This window comes from Leptinotarsa decemlineata, unplaced genomic scaffold (genome assembly GCF_025532065.1).
Source record: "Leptinotarsa decemlineata unplaced genomic scaffold, Ldec_3_MD MMD2_tig00004067_RagTag_RagTag, whole genome shotgun sequence".
NCBI lineage: Eukaryota > Metazoa > Arthropoda > Insecta > Coleoptera > Chrysomelidae > Leptinotarsa > Leptinotarsa decemlineata.
The window spans coordinates 2,331,023-2,356,384 of record NW_027412602.1 but is presented as its reverse complement, the minus strand read 5'-3'; the positions used below and the strand labels follow the sequence as shown (position 1 = coordinate 2,356,384).

General features: G+C 32.7%; 2 protein-coding genes across 6 annotated transcripts in view; one reads left to right on the top strand and one right to left on the bottom strand.

Annotated features, from left to right (window-relative positions):
* Nucleotides 1–25,362, bottom strand: part of spin (lysolipid transporter protein spinster) — a 175,486-nt gene that overhangs the window by 98,019 nt on the left and 52,105 nt on the right. The gene's annotated exons all lie outside the window — the stretch shown is intronic.
* LOC141483767 (uncharacterized) lies at nucleotides 3,695–8,158 on the top strand. 2 transcript variants are annotated; one of them, XM_074178592.1, is made up of 3 exons: nucleotides 3,695–4,301; nucleotides 7,284–7,483; nucleotides 7,568–8,158. In XM_074178592.1, the coding sequence occupies exons 1-3, from the start codon at nucleotides 3,917–3,919 to the stop codon at nucleotides 8,030–8,032; spliced, it is 1,050 nt and encodes a 349-aa protein (XP_074034693.1). In that variant the 5' UTR covers nucleotides 3,695–3,916; the 3' UTR covers nucleotides 8,033–8,158. The 2 variants fall into 2 exon arrangements, with proteins under 2 accessions (XP_074034693.1, XP_074034692.1); XM_074178591.1 differs by having other exon boundaries at nucleotides 3,697–4,301; nucleotides 7,284–8,158.

Genomic DNA, 25,362 nt, shown 5'->3' with positions numbered 1-25,362 from the left:
AATGTCGAAAAGTCGGATTCGAATCTCATAGCTGTTTTGTTACTTATTTTATTATTTTGAATATTATGATTTTTCTCAAAATTTAAGGAACAAACTATAGACCTACTAGTCTGAAATTTTAGTGAACATCTCTAAAAGGTAACTTTGAAAATATGATATTAAGGTACGACGTATGAACAACATTCTATAACAATAAATATTTAAATCCAAAAGGAATTAGTGGACTAAGCTCCGAAATAAATTAAAAACAATGCCGGTAATCATGCAAATGTATCGTAACTTAAATTTCAGGATATACGGTACCTGGTGCCTGAGTAAGTTAATTTCAGGAAAGAAACTTATTCCTCATAAAATGTTCTGAAAGTTTTGAACCTAAAATTCAACTGTAGGTTATCAAATATTTTTTCCGTATTATACGAGGTTTGTTGAAAAATATTAATTTTGCTCAGGAGTTTCTGAGAAAGTTGTATCAAAAGTCACGTACAAATATCCAATTGCATTAATTTTCGTTGACAAATTCGGTTGTGTTATTTTCAGCTAATATGTCAACTTTACAAAATTTTTTCATTTCATTAATTTTGATAATGAACATATACTAATAGAACATGATAACCTTTCCGTTTCTCCACATATTTTGCAATTTAGATAAGTAGTGAATTCAAATGTATTTATTTTGAGAATAAGGATAACTAACATGCAAATGTATGCATTTTAGTTATCCAAATGTATTTATTTTGAAGATAAGGATAACTAACATAATTGATAATACTTAAATAAAAATAAATGAAAATTATATTTCAACTCATTCCACTAATGTCTCGACATATTTCCCTCTCGTTCAATACATAGAATCGTTATTTTGGCAAATTCACGTATAATACTTCAACATGGCTGGTGAAATTTCTTGGCATGCTTCTGGAATTACCAAATGATTCAGATTTCGAAATAGGCTTCCCGATATTTTTTTGTTTTTTTGTTTTAACCCCATAACAAATAATCCAGGGGAGTTGAATCAGGAGCTCTGGTAGACCAGACAAAATCTGAGTATCTGTGAATCATGTTTCTATTCAACAACGTCCAAAAAACTCCAGAGCATTTAATTGACGGTGGCAACCACATACATTTGTGTTCTTGTAAGTATAATTCGTCCATAAAATCATCGTTGAGTTTTTGCAAAGAAGCGTTCTAATTCTTCTTGGATGAGAAAGAAAAATTCAAACCGTCTTTCATAATCCTCTTCTATCAATGAGTGAATAAATTGTGCTGTGAATTATCTCTATTAATTTTGATTTAAAATTTAATTACATCATTTTCTAGGAATAAAAAATTTCAAAAGATGAAATAAATAATGTAAATTTTTATACAATAGCATATTTCAACTTGAATATCAGTTTTACTCAACTTTTTTCAATAAAAATGTTTGATGAATGTTAAGGTTTGGACTTCCATTGTCTAAAAAGGAGTTAAACGACTTGAAATATATAAAAGAACAAATAAAATGAGAATGAATAATTGAAATATTCGGATGAGTTAGCTGAAGAATAGAAATACTTGATTATGAAAATTATAAAAAATAATTATTCAATGAGTATGAAATTAAAAAATATATAAAAACAATATTATAGATGGTTGCCTTTTATATTTCGGGATTAGAGAACAAAAACAAATATTAATAATCGAAAATCACATTATTGTTTTTCAAAATACTCCCCATGAAGATCTATACACTTTTGCATGCGTTTGAACCAATTTTCGGAGCACCCTTGCCACATTGAGGTATCTCCAAAACATGCAAAGAAGCAACCGCTTCTTCACGTGTCAAAAAACGTTGACCTCTCATTTTGTTTTTTACGTGCGGGAATAAAAAGAAGTCATTCGGTGCCAAGTCTGGACTATATGGCGGATGACTCATCAAATCGATGTCTTGGCTGCTCAAAAATGCAGTTGTTTGAGCCGATGTGTGAGAGCTCGCATTGTCGTGGTGAAGAGTGATCAGTCTTCGGCGGTTGATTTTCCTGATTTCTTGGAAGACAACTGGCAAACAAATGGTTGTGTACCACTCAGAATTGACTGTTCTGCGTTGTTCTAGTGGTACGGTTGCGACATGTCCAGTTTTTTCAAACAAACAGGCGACCATTTGCTTGCAAGTGCTTCGTGCGGGAACAACTTTTGGTGGATTTGGCTCGTCTTGAAATACCCCAAAAAACTGAAAACAGTCGACTGCTATTTACTTTCGGGCTCATACGCGTAAATCCACGATTTATCACCTGTCACGATGTCATAGACGTGTTTCGAAGCACCGCGATCGTATTTTTTGAGCATTTCCTTGGACCGATCGACACGAGCCTTTTTTTGAGCGATTGACAAATTGTGTGGGATCCATCGCGAACAAATTTTTTTGACAGTCGAATGTTTATGCAATATTGAACAACTGATTGTGGACGACCTTCACGAAATTCGTCTTGGAGTGAACGACGACCACGATTGAATTCACCATATCATCGATAAACACTGGTCCTTGATGGAGCCAAAAATTAAATTAAGTTCATCCATGCACTGTTGCTGAGTTAATCCACGTCGAAAGTTGTGAAAAATTATCGCACGAAATTATTCACGATTCAATTCCATTTTTGGGCCGAGATAAATCTTTTAAGTTACTGTAAACAACACAATAGCGCGCGTATGTCAAAATGTTCTGAGTAGGTACATATAAGCTCAAAAATGTCCAAGTTTACGAAAGAGCTGTCAGTTGCCAGATTGCAACACGGGGTTGCCAAATGCCTGAACATAAAAGGCAACCTATCGTATGCACACATTGAAAATTGAATTTTTATAATTATTATGTAATAATTATAAATATATAATTATGATTGAGGATACTAAGAGTAGAAAGTTCGTGAAGTAACTTTGCTTGAAATGTTTTTCTTTGCATTTATTATTTCATTTTTATAGTTTGCATATAATTGATGTTATGAATGGACTGAACCTTTACTTGATGAAAATTAATAACACTATCCATGATTATAATTTTAAAAAATTTACAAAAATTTTTATTTCAAGACACATTGCGCTAATACCGTATTATCTGAATAAATGAATTCAAGACGCATTTCGCTAACACCGTAGATTTCTCGGAATAAATGAATGAATGAATTCATTTCTATCGAGAAATGCTACGGTGTTATCGAAATGTTTGAGAAATTATCGTGGATAGTATAATTTATATTTAATTTTAATTAAATTTGAGTTACTTGAAAATGGCCTTATAAGCCGACACCGGTCGTAACGAATAAATAAATACAGTAGAAACTAGACAAAAGTATTTTCTTTATTCTATATAACATGAATTTCTACAATCGAACGAGTAATTTTAATTAGTTTTTTTTTACCTTTTTGTCACATTTAGCAATAACTCTGTTTTATTATTATTATTATTATTTATTAACTTCAGGTACAATATAAAATATAGAATATAGACACAGTAAAAACAAGTATAGTTAATAAACTAAGAAGTCACATAAACTGTTTCCAGTTTGTGTGTGACTGTGAAAATTACAATCAAAGTTAAAATCACTTAAAGAAAACTAATAAAATAATAAAAATCAACATTCATATTCAACCCTAGATATATCCTTATTCACACTTACATTAGCTAAAATACATATATACATATATACATATATATATATATATATATACATCCCGCTATTCTTTTTGCGTCCATACATTGTATATTTACATATGATCCAGCGTCCTCCACCTTTCTACGTCCGTATACGGACGCCGAAAGGTTTTTCTGTTATGGTGTCGTCATAATATCAATAAAGCGAGTGCACGAAAAAGTATTCAGTAATAGTTAATCTGGTGATTCATATTTTCGCGCCATAAATTGTCGGAAACCCCGAGTTTGGTCTGAATGATGTTACGTCAGGACGCAAAAAAGGTTGTTGAATGTACAGCCAGTTCCCGAAAGTGGTTCATGTCTTTCTTCGCTAGGGGGTGTTCGCGTCGACACAAGTATATCTTGTTGTATATTTTTGCGACATGTCGCAGACGATTGAAACTCCGCAAATCTGACAACATTGTATATTCCGTGTATTCTATGGGAATGTCCAAAATTCATGAGAATTGGGTAGTTGTTCGTTCCGTGACAAATGATATGTGTTGTGTTGTGTTGTTCAATATGGAAAATTTGAGAGCAATGAATTTCAGTGCACGGTCCAGCAGAATACTCCAAATGTGCCTTAATTCTGGAACTGAGTCTATAAAATTACCAGAGAAAAATAATATTCTTCCTGAAGGTAAGAAATGAGTGTTAGATAATAGTAATGAGTTTGGTGTTTCCTTACAATTTGTGTACTTTTCATATTACAGTGCATATTATGAGTGCAATAGGTGAATGACGATAAATTGTTTCGAATATTACCTCGGAATGAAAAAACATTTTTAATGTCAATTTTTTTCTACAAGAGGTCACAGCGCGAGTTCTCGGCAAGAACGATGTCATGGGCTTTTGCACTGCTCACACTGCACTGCTACCTCTGTAATCTGTTAGTAACGATTTTCAAAATAATTGCATTTCTTCAAACAGTTTTGTTCGACTAAAATTTCAAGAGATATTTTTTTCCACAAATAATCGATTTTGTTAGTGATCAAGGTACAAGCACTTGCATGCTGCAGCCTTTAAGATTAGAATTTTACGATATTTAGAGTGACCTAATTTGATGAGTTTTTCCACTACTTGACTCAAGAATACACTGTGTCCGAGATAAGAATAAACAGCATGGGGATATCGGAAACGGTAAGTGATATGGGGTCGATTGAATTAGAGAAAAGTAGCGCATTTATGTGCCTAATAATATGTCATTTGGGAAATTTTAATATTTCGAGTGATTTCGGAGATATCCGAGAAAAACCAAAATTTGTGAATTTCGTTTTTTTTTTTTTCAAATTCAAAACAAATAGCACTTTGCCATGAACACTTTTTAGGCAGAACGTAAGCAGAATTTTTCTGTGACGTTTCGTCTTGTAGAAAACATCATCAACTAAACCAAAGTATAGCCTGTATTGTACTCCATCGTGGATACAGCAATGTATTACATAATATGATTTCATGACCATTTCTCACGCCAAATGAGGAGTGATTACTTAATCTGCTTTTCCTCAATTTTAGATAGTAGTTACGCGCTGGAAAAAATGTCATATTTTGATACTCGAAGTAAATTGATTAGTCTTATTCAAAATAAAATTTAACTTACCACTTGCAGGAATTTTTGCGTTGCTGAATATAAAGATGAGTCGCAATTTCAAAAGTTTACTTTATGAAATGTAATTGTAATGTAATAATTAGGAGCTCTTATGTATTACAAAAAAATGAACAGAAATTCATAACAAGGGTTCAAATAACCCGTCGTTATTTTCTGAGCACAAGTACGCTCGTCTCACAGACGAATTTAAAGCTTGAGTTTACATATTGGGGACAATATTGTTAAAGGCCGCAGTAACCAATCTTAGCAAATCTTCTTCATTTTGAAAATTATGAGAGAACATTTGATTTTTGGTATATCTCCGAAGAAAAAAGTCTAGTGGGGTTAGGTCGGGGGACATTGCAGGCCATTGTGTCACTATGAGTACAAATTCACTGTCCTGGGCAGTTCAAATAATCACAAGCAATTCTAGCGTTATGTGCTTAATCACCACCTTGTTGAAACCAGCAGCTGTGAGTAACCCCTAAAGGCAAATTATGTAAGCGTCTTCCAAATCCTTCACTAACAAATTCATGTTCCGCTCTTTTGTTGAATCGTTTTGGTAGATGAAAGGCCCAATTACATTCGTACCGAGATTCTCAACCCACATGGTAAAATCGAAACGCTTATTAAAAATGCCATTGTTGGTGAATTAGGTAGGTAGCGAGATGTAAAATTAGGAACGGCAATATGTCAACAATTCTACCAAACAACAGTATTATTATGACAATATAACATTGAGTGTCACTTTTCCCAGCGCATACTATTTAAAATTGAAGAAAAGCAGGTTAAGTAATCACTTTTCATTTTGCGCGAAAAATGGTCATGAAATCATATTGTGTGATATGTTGCTACATTCAAAATGAAAAATGTAGTCGTATACAGGGTATACTTTAGGTTAGGCCCATATGAAAATATAAAGTTGATGATGTTTTCTACAAAACGAAACGTCGAAGAAAAATTCTGCTTATGTTATCGTGGAGTCCTCAAAAAGTGGTCTTGACAAAGTGCTATTTGTTTTACATTTCTTCCGAAAATAAATCTAGGAGAAAATAAAAACGAAATTCTCAAATTTTGGCTATTCTCGGATATCTCCGAAACTACTCATAATATTGACACTTCCCGAATGGCATATTATTAGGCACATAAATGCGCCACTTTCCTTTAATTCAATCGACACCGTAATACTTACCGTTTCTAATATCTCCATGCTGTTCATTTTTATTTGTATAACTGGGTTAGTGATAGTACAGATCCCCTTTTTTTGATTTAGATGGAAAACCTGATTTTTCTCACTATATAGCAATTTTTAGTGTAGACGAAAATTTTCAATTTTATAGATATAATTGAAGAAGATCAAGAATTAGTTTTTCTACTAAGTACCATAATGATACGGAAATATCTGACTCAAAAGTTAATATATTTTCTCATTATCTCAGAAATGGATATTAATTCTTTCAGTTATGCTAATTTCCGTTATTTTGAAGAGATTCACAAGAAATATGCTTCAAATTTTCTTCACAACTGTTGTAGTATATATAAACAAAAATTAATACCACTCTCAAGAATTTTATTAATTACTATGTGAGTTAATTTCGTTCATATTTTTCATGTTGAAAATCGCCAACAAATTTCCAACACATTTTTTTGCTGATCTTTATTAGTTTCTAAGTCAAATGTAGCTAAACCATGCTTTCAATTTTCTCTTCAAACAAAATTAAAATTTTCGAACTGTTTCAATCTCATTTTGAAACATGAAAATTTTTCGAATATTATTTTTTTTAAAGTAGTTTGTCGCTTGTCTAGCTGTACTTTCCGTCAATACTATTTTTCATTAAATAAAATGAAAACTAAAAATAAGTTCAGATCTTTTTTTACTTAGTCCTGAGTAACTTCTCAAGATTTGTTATTTCAAATGTTTAAAAAAAAGTGTATTCCATTTTATTTGTTCGGCTTCAGGCGATTTTGATATTAATATTAACATTTTCGAAGAAGATAATCGAATTCATATAAATGTTATTTTCTAATTTTTTCTAGGTTTTCCTGCATGTTCCAGTACTATACAAGATACACAAATTTTATCAATTCCATTGAAAATACATTCAGAAAATAACTCCGTAAAGAGTTGTTTGTTTTCATCTGACAGTGATGATGACCCAACTTATCTACCAGATTCTGATTACGACTGTGATGAAAATGAAACCATGGGATGTCGGACTGAAAATTATGCATTTCGAGTGAGTAAAATGAATAGTCCAAAATCTCTTTGTTTTATTCAAAATTCTGACAAACAATCCATTTCAACTCAAAATGTATATCAGACTGCAAAAATTGCCAAGTTGTTGATGCTAATGGAAAGAGGGGAAGCAGGAAACTACAAAGGAAAAACTTTAGATGAAATAGATTTGAAGATGGATGATGACATTCTGGAAGAAGAAGATGCAGAAAATTATGACATGAAAAATAATTTGGAAATTACTGAGGGCATAAATGATTCAGCCAATACTCTAGACGAAGACATTGAGGCATCGCAACAAAATATAAGAGAATCAATTCCCACAGTGAACAAAAATGCAAATAATTTCAAAAAGCGATTGCTAGTACCTCGGACAAATCAACAAAAAAAAGTTGTTACCAAATTCTTTCAGAATCACATCAATATGAAGAAACCTCCCAGACGACACGAATGTGAAAATCTGATAAGCAAATATCCTGAATTGCTGGAAAATAAGTTTTGGGCAAAAATCAAAGTATTCATCCAAAATGTATACAAAAAGAATATTTAATTTGGACTTTTACTTTTTTGTTTTGATGTTTTAGTCAATATTGATGTCAATGAATAAAGTTTCTTTTACTTTTTTGTTTTGATGTTTTAGTCAATATTGATGTAAATAAATAAAGTTTCTTTTTGATTTTTCAGTTTACTGATATAAAGTCTCCTGTCACACCATATCTCTTTTTTTATTCTCTTCATTTGATTGGCATTGCATCATGTTGTAATGATATCTCATTACATTCACCATGAATCTATCGATTCGTGGTGAATGTTGCTAGTTCGGACTTCCACTGTCTAATATGGTGTTAACAGGTTCGAAATCAATGCTGTTGGGAAACAAATTTATTGTAGCATGAAAATTAAAATAAATCAATTACGGGTTGTACAAAAGCTAAGATATCAATTACAATTAACAATAAAACGTGATAATAAAAACAAACAAAAAACAGAAAAAAAATCACAGTAAAAAATAAGAAAAATTTATAAATCTATGAAAATAAGCTAAAAATTGAAAGATTTCGAACCAACTTACTTCAAACCAAGTTACTTTGGGTGATGACGTCAACACCCGAAGACGATTGTGGATACTAACAATCGAAACGTCGTCAAATAACTTGGTTTGAAATCTTTCAATTTTTCCTTTTTAATTTTCAGATTATTGTGTCTATATATTTTTTTTGTCTTATTTTTTCACTGTGAATGGAATGGAAGTCCCAACTAGCAACATTCAAGAACTTTTTACGTCCATACTGTATACAATTAGTGTCCCAGAGATACAAATCAAATCAGCACCACTTCTGTATGCATATACTGGTATTCTGGATATATACCCCTTCCACTCTATTCTCCTTGACTAGAAGTGGCAACACTGCAGGACGCAGAAATGATTACAGATTGAAAAATAAAATACTTGAGGACGCAAAAAAGGTTGATTAATATGTCGGAATTTGAAATATACAAGGAAGCCGAATCGGTTTCATTATGTACGGATTCAGAAATGGTGGTATGATATAAATATGTGGTAAACTCTTTTAATTTTGAAGTTAGTTTAATATACTTTGTAGCTATCTGTTGGAAAAAGCCTGAACTTCACATCTATCATTACAGAATCCTGTATACTCATATGGACGCAGAATCACCACCTTCATGTAAAGACGCAGAAATGATAGACGGATGTATATATATATATATATATATATATATATATATATATATATATATATATATATATATATATATATACACACACATATACACACATAACTAACTCATCCGAATATTTCGGTTCGGTTATTTTAAGTATTATTAATATGTTTAATATTTCATCCACTTTCATTCTATTTGTTCTTCCATACATTCCAAATTTGTCAAAACCTTTTTGATTTTCAAACAATTTTCATTATTGTTTCTCATTGGTTCCAACTTACTAAGATAAACTATATTTATGAACTTATAAATACCTAATATTCATCGATTACTAGAAGAATTCTCTAGATACCTTTTATACGCGAATCAGCAATTTCTAATCATCACATTCATTTTTTATGAATTAGTTACATCAACTGATAGTGGCAGAAATTCCTATACAATACAAGAAAATATGCTCTCCTGCATAACATATGCTCGAATTCACAAATGAAAATATATTAAGGAGTGAACTAAAGGTCAGTATTGATTGAAGTATTAACGATGAATTAATCATTCCGAAGCAAGTTCACGGCTCTTATTGAAATGATTTATGGCAATAGCAACACAGATAACAGTAAGAAAAACACGAATATGCGATGTTCAACAGCATCTATATTATCGGCGATTTAACTACAAGAATTTTTAAATTTTGAGTTTGTTTACCAACGAACACCATGAATATGAGATATAAATAGCAGAGCTTGATTGAAATAATTATATGTTATCAAATGTAGATATGAAAAATACTAGCACTACTTTCAGATTGACTCTTGTCAACTAACATTGTCTATATTACATTTATAATCAATGAACCAAAAAGTTGCTTAGGATTCTAGATTTAGGAGTGTTCTCAAAAAATCTCAACTTTTGAAACATACATTCATAAAAATTTCATTATTATTCCACATGAATCAATCGATTTTCGAAAAAACTAAAAGTAAGATAATATAGTTTTGAAGCTGCTATTAACCTTTGACAACCTATCCAAAAATTATGGAAACTGAGAATTTGTGATTGAAAAAATAGTTGCTGCACCTCCTGCATTTAATGCAGGAGGTAAAATACAGGGCGTTCCAACGAAATCTTGACCCCCCCTCCTGTAAGTCAGAAACGGACGTGTAATCAAAAATTTCAAAGAATACGCCAATTTTTATTTCTAGGGGGACTAATTCCGATATGGAAATCATACCCGAAACTTCACCCCACTGTGGTCAGCAACTACCCCTCCTTGTTTTTTCAAAGGAATGATACATCATTTGAAAGGTCTTTTGTCCCTTTATTACTTCTGTAATTTTTTCCGAAATTGGTTCATTTGTTATTGAGAAATTTAATGTTGAACGTTTTACTTAGGAAAAAAGAGAAAATTCGCCGTCGCTCATTTCATTGAGGAAATCAACAAAAGTAACATCAATGGCAACACAATCAACGGATGAAGTGTTTAAAATGACATCCATTTAGTTCCATACAATAATACAGTCTACTCTCGAAAGCGTTCCTTACATTATTGAAGATGTCCGGAGTCAGAAATAGGCATTCCCGAACAATTCTCTGTCATAAGTCTTCTGTTTAACGTATTGATGGCTCACGTTGTGGTCTGGATGATTCTTATTATAAATTCTTGATAATAGGTTGCAACAATTTCTGTTCTTTCTTCAGTAGAATAAATAATGTTGGAACACAGTGAACAAGAATGACTGAATAATAATTCGTGAAGAAGTGACAGTGGCCTTCTATCTACTTTTTGTCCTGCGACAACTAGATTCAACAAAAACTACCAGTGCAGAAAAAACTAACAATGTCGTCCATTTCTAAACGTTTACTGATAATTAAATAAATTCTACAAATCTAGAAGACCTGCGACAGAGAATTGTTCTGGAATTCCGAATTCTGACTCCGGACATCTTCAATAATGTAAGGAACGCTTTCAAAAGTAGACTGTATTATTGTATGGAACAAGATGCAGGCCATTTTTAACACTTTATCCGTTGATTGTGTTGCTATTAATATTACTTTCGTTCAACATTTAATTTCTTAATAACAAATAAACCAACTTCGAAAAAATTACAGAATTAATAAAGATACAAAAGACCTTTCGAATGATGTATCACTCGACCCCCCATGCCATTGAAAAAAATAGGGGGGTAGTTGCTGATCGCAGGGGGGTGAAGTTTTGGGTATGATTTCCAAATCAGATTTAGTCCCCCTAGAAATAAAAATTGACGTGTTCTTTGAAATTTCCGATTACACGTTCGTTTCTGACTTACAGGGGGGTCAAGTATTCGTTGGAACGTCCTGTATAAAGTTTCTGATGATTTCTCCGAAAAAAAAACGGAACCCTAGAAATCTCTCTCAACTCTCAATGCTGACTTGCAGAGAAGAAAAAGTAGTAGTGAAAATATAAAAATTAGTTTGCCATATTACGAGTATTTCAAAAAGAATGGAGTATTTTGGTATACTCATGGTAATAAACATCTGATACTCCAGGATAATAAAAAGAGTTTAAAAAGTACATGGGAAATCTAAATGATTCAGTGACAAATACATAAAATCATTAAATATACCATATCAACATAGAAATGTAAATCATTTTTTTAATCGATAATACTCTTTCATATATTAAATTGTGTAGCGTTCCTGTGAATGATATATGTTTGAGGTCAATAGTATAGATATCATATGTTTGAAAGTAGTTGTTTGGGATGAGCTTCTTCTTTCAGTTTGTACCTGAAAGTATCTCACTTACTCAACTGTTCAGTCAACAATGAAGCAAATCATTATAGAATCATTCTTTTAGTAATGAGATTAAAGGAACAGTGAATTTTTACAACACAAGTTTTTTGTTTTATATGAATAGATGCCTTACAATGCTAAACACGTTTTTTAAAGTGACTGATAATTTTATGTTTATCATATCCATCTCACACCAACCTTTCAACTAAATATATCATTCATCTACACAGTTTATATTTCGTCAAGGCACTGCATCGTTGATGACACGTTTATCGCTCACAATCATTATGAAATAAGCGTTTTCAGAACGAAAGCGTATTTTCATCCCTCGTCACTGTTTTCTCTAGTAATGGAAACGTTAAGAAGAGCGGTTCAGCTCAAAATTTATTTCATGATGTAGAAAGAGAAATAGTAATTCTCGCACAACTGCACTTATGTATTGAAATCCTGCTGCCATATATTGAATATACAATCATTCAAAAAAGAAATAGAATGCTGTAAAATTGTAAAATGAAAATAAAAGAAAGATCACCGTAACTGATGTGTACAACATTCAATGAGTTCCGACAATATAACTTGTATATTGTTGTAAAAAAAAGTATTAACAGATTTGAAATATAATAAGAGTTCATAAGTAAATGAATTAATAAAAATAACGAAATATTTGGGTGGATTGGTAAAAAAATTGTTTAGGAGATAAATTAATGGATGTAGCCATTACTACGTGGTAGGATATCATGAAAAATGAGAAATAATACTTTGTGTTTTTTAACCACTTTTATTTGTAACTAACATTACTGCAGTTTTGTCCTATAAGGACATTTTTAGTTTATTGTATTAGTTATAGAACGAAACTGCACTTACATTAGTTACAAATAAAGGTGTTAAAAAACATAGATAGTATTATTTCTCATTTTTCATATTTAGAAGATATGGCAGAACATTTTCCGTGATAAATTTCATTAGGGACGATGAACTTCGTCCTCTATTTCGATTGTTAGTTGAATATATACGTTATGTTGTGTTTTTTGTTTTGGTTATGAAATAAAGGCGATATTATTATTATAATTATTATATGAACACTACGAAATGTACGAGTATAAAAAGCCATTTTGTAAAGGAAACAAATTACTTTGACATGAAATAGAAATGAGTGCCAAAATTTTCTTATTGTTGCAAATATTGTTTAAGTTGGAAAAGACATCAAAAATTTTCGTAGATGAAAAATTTACTTTTGCCAAGGATTCGGATCTCATTAAATCTATCATCAGGGGTCTACAACAAATTGACTTCACAAAAAAAAAACAATTCACAGGCCAATACATATTGCAATTTGATATATTTCTTATATAGTCATTTTTAAAAAAAGTTAAAGAGCTGTATGTGTTGTTGCTCTAATATTAAGAAGCAGAAAAAAACTTCATCAAAAATTTCGCAAGTATTAGGTCCATCCACTGACTAGGCGAATATTTAAGAAAACATCCTGACAAATTTTTCATCTGCTATCGGATGTCAGTAGCCAGTTTCGTAAAAATTTTGCATATTGTATACGTCCATGCATTACCTAATACATGAATACAACATTTTGCTCATGTATTTAACCAGAAGAGCAACGACTCTTCATGACGGTGTGCCGAATAATGACAAACCGCCCGCGGTTGCCGCGTCAAATATGTGCGTTCCAATATAAGTTCTATGAACTACAAATTGCGGCGCGGATTTTTCCCGCTAGCCATTCTGTAACAAGTCGCGGAAAAAAAGTCAGTGCGATTAAAACCCGCGACGGTTTAGGCGTAGTGCATCCTAAGCCTTAGTTATATAGTGGCGCGGATTTTTTTGTGAGTAAAAACATTTAGATTACATTATTTTATGTATCATAAACTATTTTTGCAGCGCACGATAAATAATGACATATATCTAGTAAAATGTTTGGATTTTTTGTTTTTGTTGCTCCAATTTCCGTATTGACATCTATTTTTTTTTAATCGGTAAGAGATTTTTCAAAAATGGTTAATTTTCAGTTTTCGAGTCCATTCCATATGAACATACAAAAAAAAAATATTATTGTAATATTAATTCAGTCCAACTTTTATTTTGAAGTGTTTTACAGTTATCGATAAATTTATTTTTAATATTTATGGCAGATCCTTCGAATTTCTCGACGAAGTTCATTTCGTTAAATACACAGAGCCTTCCTCACTCAGACAGAAAGTTGTAAGGTTGACTTGCCGACTATTTATAGTAAGCACACTCTGGAGTGCATTTTATCTATTTTGGAATGCCGGTCTGAAAGTAATTTTCTGACTCGTGTCGAACAGTCATTAACATAATTAAAACGTTCCGTCATTGTTTTGGAACATTTACTTGTCACAGATTCCGAAGACAGGACTTTGAAAGAGACGATCACTTTCCTTTATTTTGAATAGGCTCGTAAATATATCTATTATTTACAGAACACTGAAAAAAAATCAATACCATCGCTCAAGGTTCTTTGAAGTAATTACGCATAATTGATAGGATTTAATGAAATTAATTCGTTTTAACTGCAACGTAATTCCATAATAGGTCTATAAAGGAAAACTGACATCGATATTAGTTTGTACAACGTTTTATTTCTGATATGTACCGCTCTTGGGTGGAATCAAATGTGCGAAGTCACTTGAACACCACCCGTGAAAGTATCTATAGAAGAGAGACAAATCTCAAACCCGTCTTCGATGTTCCACACTATCGAGGTTGCAAGTTATGTTCGCGTTTGTAATAAGGCGGCCGGCTCTTTTCTGGATGGAATCCAGCAACTTCAGGGTAGAGCGCAGCGCAGCGCTCCTCACATGAGAAAATACTTCAAAGAAGGTCTGATCTAAGCTGTATAAAACATGCTAAGTGTGTATAGTTTTCTGGTTCGCAACGGTGTTCCATGCTTTTGAAAAGCAGCTTTTGCAATTCCAGCGATATGATTGTGCCAAGACTTATTGGTGTCCATTTTAACCCCCAACAAACTTATCGAAGCAGAAAGCGGAATTGCATGACCTGACACTATTATATCTGGTTCGGAGACATTTATCTTCTTGGAGAAAACCGATACATTGAATTGAACTTGGTTAGTTTCAACCCAATTCGAAATCACTTCTAGATCCTCATTAAGATATGCAACCTCCAGCTGCCGGTGTAGTTGTGCCTCCGTAGCCGATGTCCTGGAATCCAAATGGAATGACGAGACAAGTCGTCGGCAAAGCAATATATTTGATTTTTGTTTTTTTTTAATAAGTCGTTGATATTCAATAAAAAGAAGGTAAGAATCAATATGGATCTCTGGGGAATACCAGCACCACCACACACGGTCAAAGGCCTTAGAAATATCAAGCGCAACAGTTCTTGATTCTCCATGCTCGATTGCGTTAATCCAAATATGGGTGAAGCACGATATAAGGTCGCCTGTCGAAAGTCTTCTTGATGATCGCTCAAGATATTGAAGTCTTCCAAATAATTGAGGATATGGTGGTTTACGACTTTCTCCATGATTTTTGATATTCCAAATTCTTTTGCATAGAAATGGAAAAGTGGAACGCCAAAACCTTTCTGTTCCAAAAATTAATCTCTATAAAAATAAACATGATTCATATGGCTGGGATTGAATAAAATAAGCAATTGAATGCTGAATTTCACTAGTTCGGACTTCCATTGTCTATTATATAAAATGATTTGAAATCCCTGAAACAAGTAAAAAAGAATAATTAAAAAGAATAGTTGAAAATAACAATTATATTAAGCAACAATAAACCTGAAATGAAATGATAGTGAAATAACCTACAAGTAAAAAATATAATAATTGAATAAATAAAAATTAAAGGAATGCAAAAAGAAAATAATAAAAATTAAAAAAATAAAAAAGTGTAGAGATTCCAAGTCACGTTAGTTCACGACGTTTCGATTGTTGGTATCTACAATCGTCTTCTGGTGAAGAAGACGATTGTAGATACCAACAATCGAAACGTCGTGAACTAACGTGACTTGGAATCTCTACACTTTTTTATTTTTTTATTATTTTCTTTTTGCATTCCTTTAATTTTTATTTATTCAATTATTATATTTTTTACTTGTAGGTTATTTCACTATCATTTCATTTCAGGTTTATTGTTGCTTAATATAATTGTTATTTTCAACTATTCTTTTTAATTATTCTTTTTTACTTGTTTCAGGGATTTCAAATCATTTTATATAATAGACAATGGAAGTCCGAACTAGTGAAATTCATCACGAAACATTGTCAATCACCTTCAATTGAATGCTATTACGTACCTACTGTCATCAATAACAAGAGTAGATGTTACTCAATCATGACATAAATTCGTAATTTTATGAATTAATTGAGTGCTTCTTCTTGCAATGTTATCCACGTTGGTGCTTGAGAGGCAATGAAGAAAGTATCTTATTCCGAAACGTCGGATATCCGCCATTGAGGATGACATGTGAGTGATGAAATTTTACCTTTTTCATCACTACATGCTATAATTCAATGTTCACATGAAAGTACTTGTTCCGAAAATATTTTCTCTTTCGTGTAATCCAATGTTTATATGAAAGTAGTTGTTTCGAAAAAGGCTTATTTTTCCATAGACATTGAAAAGTAGAAAACCAGAACCTTTCCCAGAAATTAATCCCTCCTTAAAATATACCCCTTTCAATGTTTCGACATAAAATGCCAATATTCTACCTGTTTTCCTAGAAATAAATTGTAATTGCTTTTTCAAAATCTACCAGATTTGATCATTTATCTTATTAGTTTTGTAGCTACCTACTGTTATAAAAAAGTTATTGTAGAGTAGTTTGATGTAGCAATAACTGATAAAGCTATAGTGTAGCGGGGCACATCTTAAATAAACTTTATTGAGAAAATTGTATAATTATTAACATTGATAGGTGTCATTAATTTTTATCAAGTAAAGGGCCAGAGTATTCATAACATAATACATAGATTAGCAAACTGAGTAAAAAAGCATTCAGTTTATAAAGGTATGTATGAGTGCGTGCGTGCGTGCGTGCGTACGTATTTATGTAAAAAGGTTATATGTATGAAAGTATATAATAAATAGAAGATTATTTTTCCGATCTTTCACAATTCGATTTCAAAGTAAGAGTCACCGTTAGACAGCTATTTCAACCTGTACTGGCAGGCAATACTCGATCGAAAAGAAATTATGAAAAGCATGACAAGTACTCAATGAAAAGCAAGCGGGACATAAGTGTTACCACACCTATTAGTGTGACACTCAAATTAGCATGCCAATTTTTTACGTTGGCGTTGGTGGTTTGATGATGTTTAACAGGTTCAAAAAACTATCTACCGGTGGCTCTTATATTGAAATCAAACTGTGAATGAATAGTCTTTCAAAACATATGTATATTTTTCAGTAATCTGAGTGTTACAAACTCGGCACCCATCTGAGGTGGGAACCAACACGTGAGTTTTCATCGAGTACCTGCAAATATTTAATTCTAAAACGTATGAGACTATTGATTCATAAATTGTAGTATAATTACGTAACGACCACTGAATTGAAAAAGAATTATAAATACGCGGGACGTGGGAAATTAGCCAAATGTAATCAATACATTCAATGAAAGTTGTAGACGCTACTAAGGTATACGAGAAAACCTGTTTATTCTGGGGTCGTTTTTAGAACAATATAACATTTAGTTTCACAATTTTTGTTAGTCTGTGCGAGTGTGCGACCTAATCACGAATATAAGAGAATTTTTGGCTGTTAGAAAATCTGGGAAAACTCAAAAACTGAAATCCACGCGAATGAAGTCGCCGACATCAGTTAGTCAATAATAAATATTCATCACTATATAAATATAACGAAATTCATATTTAACTGGAAATTTTATTGCCAAACCGAAATTATCTAAACGAGAAGAAAGATAGTATCATCAGCTGCAAACTGAGGATAAATGAAAGCAAAAAACTCACAATCAGAGAATTTGGGATAAACTGCTTGCCAGTTCTAACGAGTCTAGATCCTTCTGATCGGTAGTTGAGTTGTTAATCAAAACATTACAAAATCCACAATTCCACACCACTAACACAAGCGGATGATTCAATTGCAATAACGGTCATAGAGAAAGCAAATCTACTAGCTGAACAATTTGCGACCACTTCACAGTCGATTTTCTGGGAAAAGTACCACCCACTACTTTCACAATGCCGGAAATTACTTTTCATCAGTACTCCAAGTGCATCTGGTTCTTTGTAAAATTATTGTTCCGCTCTGTTCATTTAGGCCTCAAATTAAGACACGCATTCTTTGCGCATAACGAGATTGCATACTATTCAACCTAGAAGATTGATGTGTTCTGACCGAGTGGGTAGCTATAATATGACTTTTAAACCGTCTAGTTTTTCAAAAAAGAAATTCCATTTTTCCAGATCATCACCACTTCTATACAGTTTCTGGATAATTTGATCTGAACAATACGATTAAAGTGCCGTGAAACAAGAAAATGATGAATATTACTGGAATCCTAACACCAAGCTGTTATTTTTAACAACTAGACAGAATGTGATCATCTTCAAGAGAAAGATGTTCAATCTTCCTCTCGAAGGAAAATGTTGAATCTTCCTCTTGAAGATGATCACTTGGTGATAAGGACACGTGTCGAGGTGTTAAAAATAACGGTTTGGTGTTGGGATAGAACTCCAGTAATATTCATTACTTCACCAAAAAAAACAGATTGTCTCTGGTCTGGATTCTTGGCCATATTGGCCTGGAAGGCAATGAGGCTGCTGACTCCCTTTCAAAAGAGGGTGCTGCAAGAAGCTTCATCGGACCAGAACATATCATTGGCATCGCTTTAGGCTTTGCCAAACAAAGATTGAACACCTGGATGGCAAGAAGATTCATTGACTTCTGGCAGAATCTTCCAGGATTGGCTCACTCCAAGGCGTTTATTCACCCAAACAGTTGTTGGACTACAGTGGGGATGAGCTACGATGTCTAACAGGCCTTCTTACAGATCATTGTCATTTGAATCATCATATGAAGAGACTCGGACTGTCGGAAGATAGTGTGCCGCGTCTGTTCGAAAAATGATGAAACAGCAGAGCACATACTTTGTGCCTGTCCCGCTGAGGACCGAATCAGGTTAATAGAGTTCGGCAGAGCCGTACTCTTACCATCTGACCTAAAATACCACTCACCATACAAACTAATCGGCTTCGTTAAGAAGCTGGGTTTATTTGGTCGAGTGTAAATATGTGTGAGCCACAATAAACCCTTGCGGGTTGTGGTGAAGGGTCGAATAGACCCTCTCACTTTGGATCTAACCTAAACTAAAACCAGAGGTTTCAAACACTGCATCACAAAAAAAATATAACAATAATCGTTTTTCTGGATCTGAGAGAATTTAATAGATGGGAAACAATTGGTAAAATGTTTAAAAATGTTTAAATTTTTAAAAATTTATCATTTGGTCATGTCAGTTTCTTATTGAGAAAAAACTATGAAAATTCTTCTTGGAATGTGTAGAAAGTTAGATGAATGTCCAATACTAACAATTACCAATGAACATATTTTTTCAAAGACTATATGATGAGTTTCGCATTATAACCTCATTGGTTTCATTATCGACTAATGTCCACAAAAATTAATTTTTGTTACGCGTAGTGGAAGTCCAAACGTGATCGTATTCATATGCCGTGACGTGACTTTTAAACTGTTCAGGTGAGCGTTACGTAGCTCAATGAAAATCACGCTACTATTCCGACGAATCAGCTACCGACTACAGTTGATATGATTTAATTGATGTTTTCTCCCACTTTCATGATGATTATCAAAGTCGGGCTTCAATTCGACCTCAGCGCTCGATAGGTATGTCATGCACCGGTAATTGATGAATATTTGGTGTAAGAAGAAAGAAAGCAATACGTTTATCAAAATTTACCGAGTTGAGAAAAATGTAAGAATATAACATTTGAAATTTAGAAATTGTCAGCACAATATATGGATTCAATTTAGAAGCTTGGTTGTTTTTGGCAATAATTACACCCAAAAAAAATTACACGTTTACCTGACATTTTTTTTAATTGAAGAAATGTCTCAATTATGTTAATACTATGACATATTTCATTAATTCGGACTTCCACTGTCTAATACGATATAATTGGAAATCCCTAAAAGAACAAATAAAATTGAAAAATGAACTGAATAGCTGAAAATAACAATTATATCAAACAAACAAACTGTGAAATGAAATTGAAATAAAATAAAAATCAAGCGAAAAATTGAAAATGGTCAGTCATTTTACCCGAAGGCGATCGTGGATACTAACAATCGAAACGTCGTCAAGTAATTTGGCTTGAAATCTTTTAATTTTCATTGAATTTTAATTGTTTACTTTTCTATTTATTGCCTAATTTTCATTGTATTGTAATTCTCTTTCAGGTTTTTTTTGCGTAATATAATTGTTATTTTCAGCTATGTAATCACAATACAATAAAAATTAAGCAATAAATTGAAAATTAAACAATTAAAATGAAATGAAAATTAAAATATTTCAAGTCAAATTACTTCACGACGTTTGGATATTTAGTATCCACAATCGTCTTCAGGTGATGGCCGACCATTTTCAATTTTTCATTGTAATTACACTTCATGGTTTTTTTCTTAATATTTTTCTTATTTTCAGCTATTCAGTTCAATTTTCAATTTCATTTGTTCTTTCAGGGATTTCAAATCATATTATAACATATTAGACAATGGAAGTCCGAACTAATGAAATTCACCATGAAACATTGTCAACCACCTTCAAACAAACTATGACATATAATTAACATACCATAGCTATTGTTCCGTGAAGGGACAATTGAAAAAAGCAGGAGACCAAAATAAATAGAAGTTATGATGCGATCGGTTGGACTCCTATCTTATGTAAAATGTTTCTTCAAAAACTATCGTTCTTCGACATAATTAATAAAGAGTTTCATTCTCATAGGTGTTCAGTGAACTGAAGATTCACTGCTATTCATTTCAATATATATATATATATATATATATATATATATATATATATATATATATGTATATATATATATATATATATATATATATATATATATATATATATATATATATATATATATATATATATATAGGGCGTTCCAACGAAAACTTGACTCCCCCTGTAAGTCAGAAACGGACGTGTAATCGAAAATTTCAAAAAACACGTCAATTTTTATTTCTAGGGGGACTAATTTTGATATGGAAATCATATCCGTAACTTCACCCCACTGCGATTTTTTCAATGGCATGGGGGGTCGAGTGATATATCATTTGAAAGGTCTTTCGTCCCTCTATTACTTCTGTCATTTTTTTCTAAATTGGTTTATTAGTTATTGAGAATTTAAATGCTGAATGTTTTATTTAAGAAAAAGAAAATTCGCTGTAGCTCATTTTATTGAGGAAATCAACAAAAGTAATATCAATGGCAACACAATCAACGGATGAAGTGTTCAAAATAACTTCCATCTAGTTCCATACAATATTACAGGCTACTTTCAAAAGCGTTCCTTACATTATTGAAGATGTCCGAAGTCAGAAATCGGCATTCCCGAACAATTCTCTGTATTAAGTCTTCTGTTTAACGTATTGATGGCTCACGTTGTGGTCTGGATAATTTGTATTATGAATTCTTATAGATGCACATTCATTAATTCTATAATACTTTGCAACAATTTCTATTCTTCTGCGACAACTAGATTCAACAAAAACAAACAGTGCAGAAAAAACTAACAGTGTCGTCCACTTCAAAACGTTTAGTACTAATCAAATAAATTCTACAAATCTAGAACACGTACGATAGAGAATTGTTCGGGAATGCCAATTTCTGACTCCGGACATTTTCAATAATGTAAGGAACGCTTTCGAAAGTAGACTGTATTATTGTATGGAACTAAATGGAGGTTATTTTGAACACTTCATCCGCTGATTGTGTTGTCATTGATATTACTTTTGTTGACTTCCTCAATAAAATGAACAACAGCGAATTTTCTGTATTTTCTTAAATCAAACGTTCAACATTTAATTTCTCAATAACGATTAAACCAATTTCGAAAAAAAATACAGAAGTAATAGAGGGACAAAAGTCCTTTCAAATGATGTATCACTAGACCCCCCATGCCATTGAAAAAAATATGTGGGTAGTTGCTTACCGCAGGGGGTTGAAGTTTTGGGTATAATTTCCATATCAGAATTAGTTCCCCTAGAAATAAAAATTGACGTGTCCTTTGAAATTTTCGATTACTCGTCCGTTTCTGACTTACAGGGAGGTCAAGTTTTCGTTGGAACGCCCTGTATAATTTTGGAAATAATCTTATATTTAGTAAAAGATTGCTATGTAATTGTTCATAAGTCATAGATCTGAATGATTATTAGAATTATTGGGAGTTGGTGCATATTGTTGTGTTTAATAACGGTTCATCATTTTTCAAACTGTAATTCATCTAATTTATAAATGTTCTCGCCTTAATTCAGAAATTTATAGAACTATATCCATTTCTGTTCTCAAAACTGGAATTGTAATAGAATTATACTTTTCATTAAATCTCAACTAAAAGTCTTCACTTTGGAGTAACGATAAATCACAATTATGTCGACTGTCTTTTAAGGAAGTTCAATATGACATCACTGAGTAACTGTTATTTCATGTATTAATTTGATGTTGGTTTCAGTAATAAATAAGTATTTTTCAAGATAGACGTATCGCCCGCCACCACTATATGTAGACATCTCCTATTCAAAAACATGATTCAAATAGATGAATATTAAAGATATCCCTTATTAGTAATTTCGAATACAATTTTAATAAGCCTATAGCGATATATAAGTATAAAACTAACTACATATCCAATTCGTGAAAGACAAAATTACACACTTGTTCTGAACACATTATTGTATATTTTGCACAATCAGTAGGATGTTCATCAATGATGCAATAGCGAAAATTCATTATGAAACTAATCACTTCTTGAACTTTTAAATGATAGAAACAATGCCAAAGAGGAAATGCAGAATTTAAATAAATTCGTGGGAAATCTATACTAATATTATAAATGTGAAAGTTTTTGAGGATGTATGTATGTATGTTTGTGGCTCTTTCACGCCCAAACGACTGAACGGATTTAGATAAAACTTTACATAAATACAGCTTGTACGTCAGAATAACATATAGGCAACAATTTACAAAGGTTTTGTGTAATTTTGGTCAATATATAATTATAAGTATTAAGTAAGTCGGAAAAATTCCTTCTCCCTGAGATCTTATCTTGGCGTGCGCTGTCTATATATTGGAGTTACATGCAGATAATGTACCATAAGATTGTTAATCTTAAATAGTTCCAAAATACAGGTCCGCGATAGCCACTTTGAGCAGAATATTGAGCCATAAATACAATCAAATTGGATTTTATTTTTACAATTCACATTTTAGAATATCTATCACATTCTTATACAATTGGTGTTTTAAGTATTTATTATAGATAAACTTTGTCTTTTACACTAAGTAATCTGAATGAATCGAAGGACGATGCGCGGGGGAAGAGGGACGATCTAAGCAATGAAGCGCCATCGCCAAGAACGCGACCCGAACGCGGGCAGACGCGTGAGGGCAGGACGCGTTAACGGTTGTGTTAGTTTTGAGAATTTCTTTATAGGTAACATAATTCGATTCTTGAAGCTATTCATTACTTAGTGCAGTTGACACTAAGTTAGTTAATGTATTTTGAAAGTACAAATATAAATTACTAGTTGCTGGCCATCTTATATAAACATACAACCGAAGCTACTGAACCTAGAATTTTGAAATATGCGGGTAGGTTCTTTGTATAGCGTAAATGGGCATCAGAAAGGTAATCAAGAATTTCCACCCCAAGGAGAAAAAATAGGGGTTCAAAGATTGTATTGAATTTCGTCAGTTTTGAAGTTGGAAACATGAAGTTTTGGGTTAAGAAAAAATATTGTAATTATTTGTTTGAAATGGTCTGTCACGAAACTTAATGATTCAAACCAAATTCTATGCGGGCGAAGCAGCGGGCAACAACTTGTACACCTACATTCAATGGTACAATTGGATACTATACATATATATGAGAAGAATAATTGTTGGGAAATTCGATTCTCACACCTTCTATCAACATTCACAAAGTTGGGGAATCCTTTGAATCAAGTTTGTGAAGAAACAAATGCGAATGTAGCAATCAAGCTACAGTTTTTTAAGCATTATCAGCCCTGAAAAAAATCAGCGTTTTGCAAAGGTAACAGATTCAAGTGTTGAATCTGGCTACTAAAACAAATGACTACTATAACGAAATTGATTAATTGAGCTTACTTATAATGCGAGAGGTTAAGAAATAACATGAAACCATAATTAAATATTGGGCACTGAAATAATACCAAAAGACTAAAAGAAATAATGACAAATTGAAATGAGTACTGAGATACTGAAACAAGTACTTAAGATAATAAAACCAGTTCTGAAATACTGAAATCAGAATGAGTATTGAAATCATTGAAATAAAAGTATCATTGTACTGAAGCAGATACCAGAAATTCTTGATCCTATATCCGAAATACCGACACATGGTTAGGTTAGGTTCAAAGTGAATGCGTCTATTTGATCTTCCACCGCATCCCGCAAGGGTTTATTGTGACGCACACCTATTCACACTCGACCAAATAAACCCAGATTCTTAACGAAGGCGATTTGTTTGTATGGTGAGTGGTCTTACAGGTCAGATGGTAAAACCTATTTCGGTCCCCAGCCGGGCAGGCACAAAATATGTGCTCTGCTGTTTCATCATTTTCCAAACAGAGGCGACACGCTGCATATGATGATTCAAATGACAGCGACCTGTAAGAAGGCCTGTTAGACATCGTAGTTCATCCCTACTGTAGTCCAACAACTGTTTGGTATCAAGCTTCGAAGGTTGAATTAACGCCTTGGAATGAGCCAATCCTGGAAGATTCTGCCAGAAGTCCATAAATCTTTTTGCCATTCAGGTGTTCAATCTTCGTTTGGCAAAGCCTAAACCAATGCCAATGACAGGTTCTGGTCCGATGAAGCTCCCTCCTTTGCAAGGGAGTCAGCAGCAAGAGGTAATTTCCAGAATGCTGTGACTTCCAGTGTCAATTACCAGTCTGTTGCACTCTGCATTAAATTGATTTGTGAAATTGACAATGTGCACAAGTCTATATGCAGTCGATCTAGCTTCTCTCTCTAGAAAAATGTAGAGAGGAGGTAGATCTAGAAGGATCTCCATGGCCGCTAACGGTGTGGTACTGTGGGCACCACTGATGGCCAGACAAACCTGTGTTTGTAAGCCAGAGACCTTCGCCTGGTCCGTTTTCTGTAAAGCCTTCGGCCACT

Excerpts from the sequence above, each read along its gene's own strand:
- LOC141483767 (XM_074178591.1), top strand. The coding sequence starts at position 3,917 with ATGATGTTACGTCAGGACGCAAAAAAGGTTGTTGAATGTACAGCCAGT. Across the intron at positions 4,302-7,283 it reads AAATAATATTCTTCCTGAAG|GTTTTCCTGCATGTTCCAGT; the intron begins GTAAGAAATGAG and ends AATTTTTTCTAG.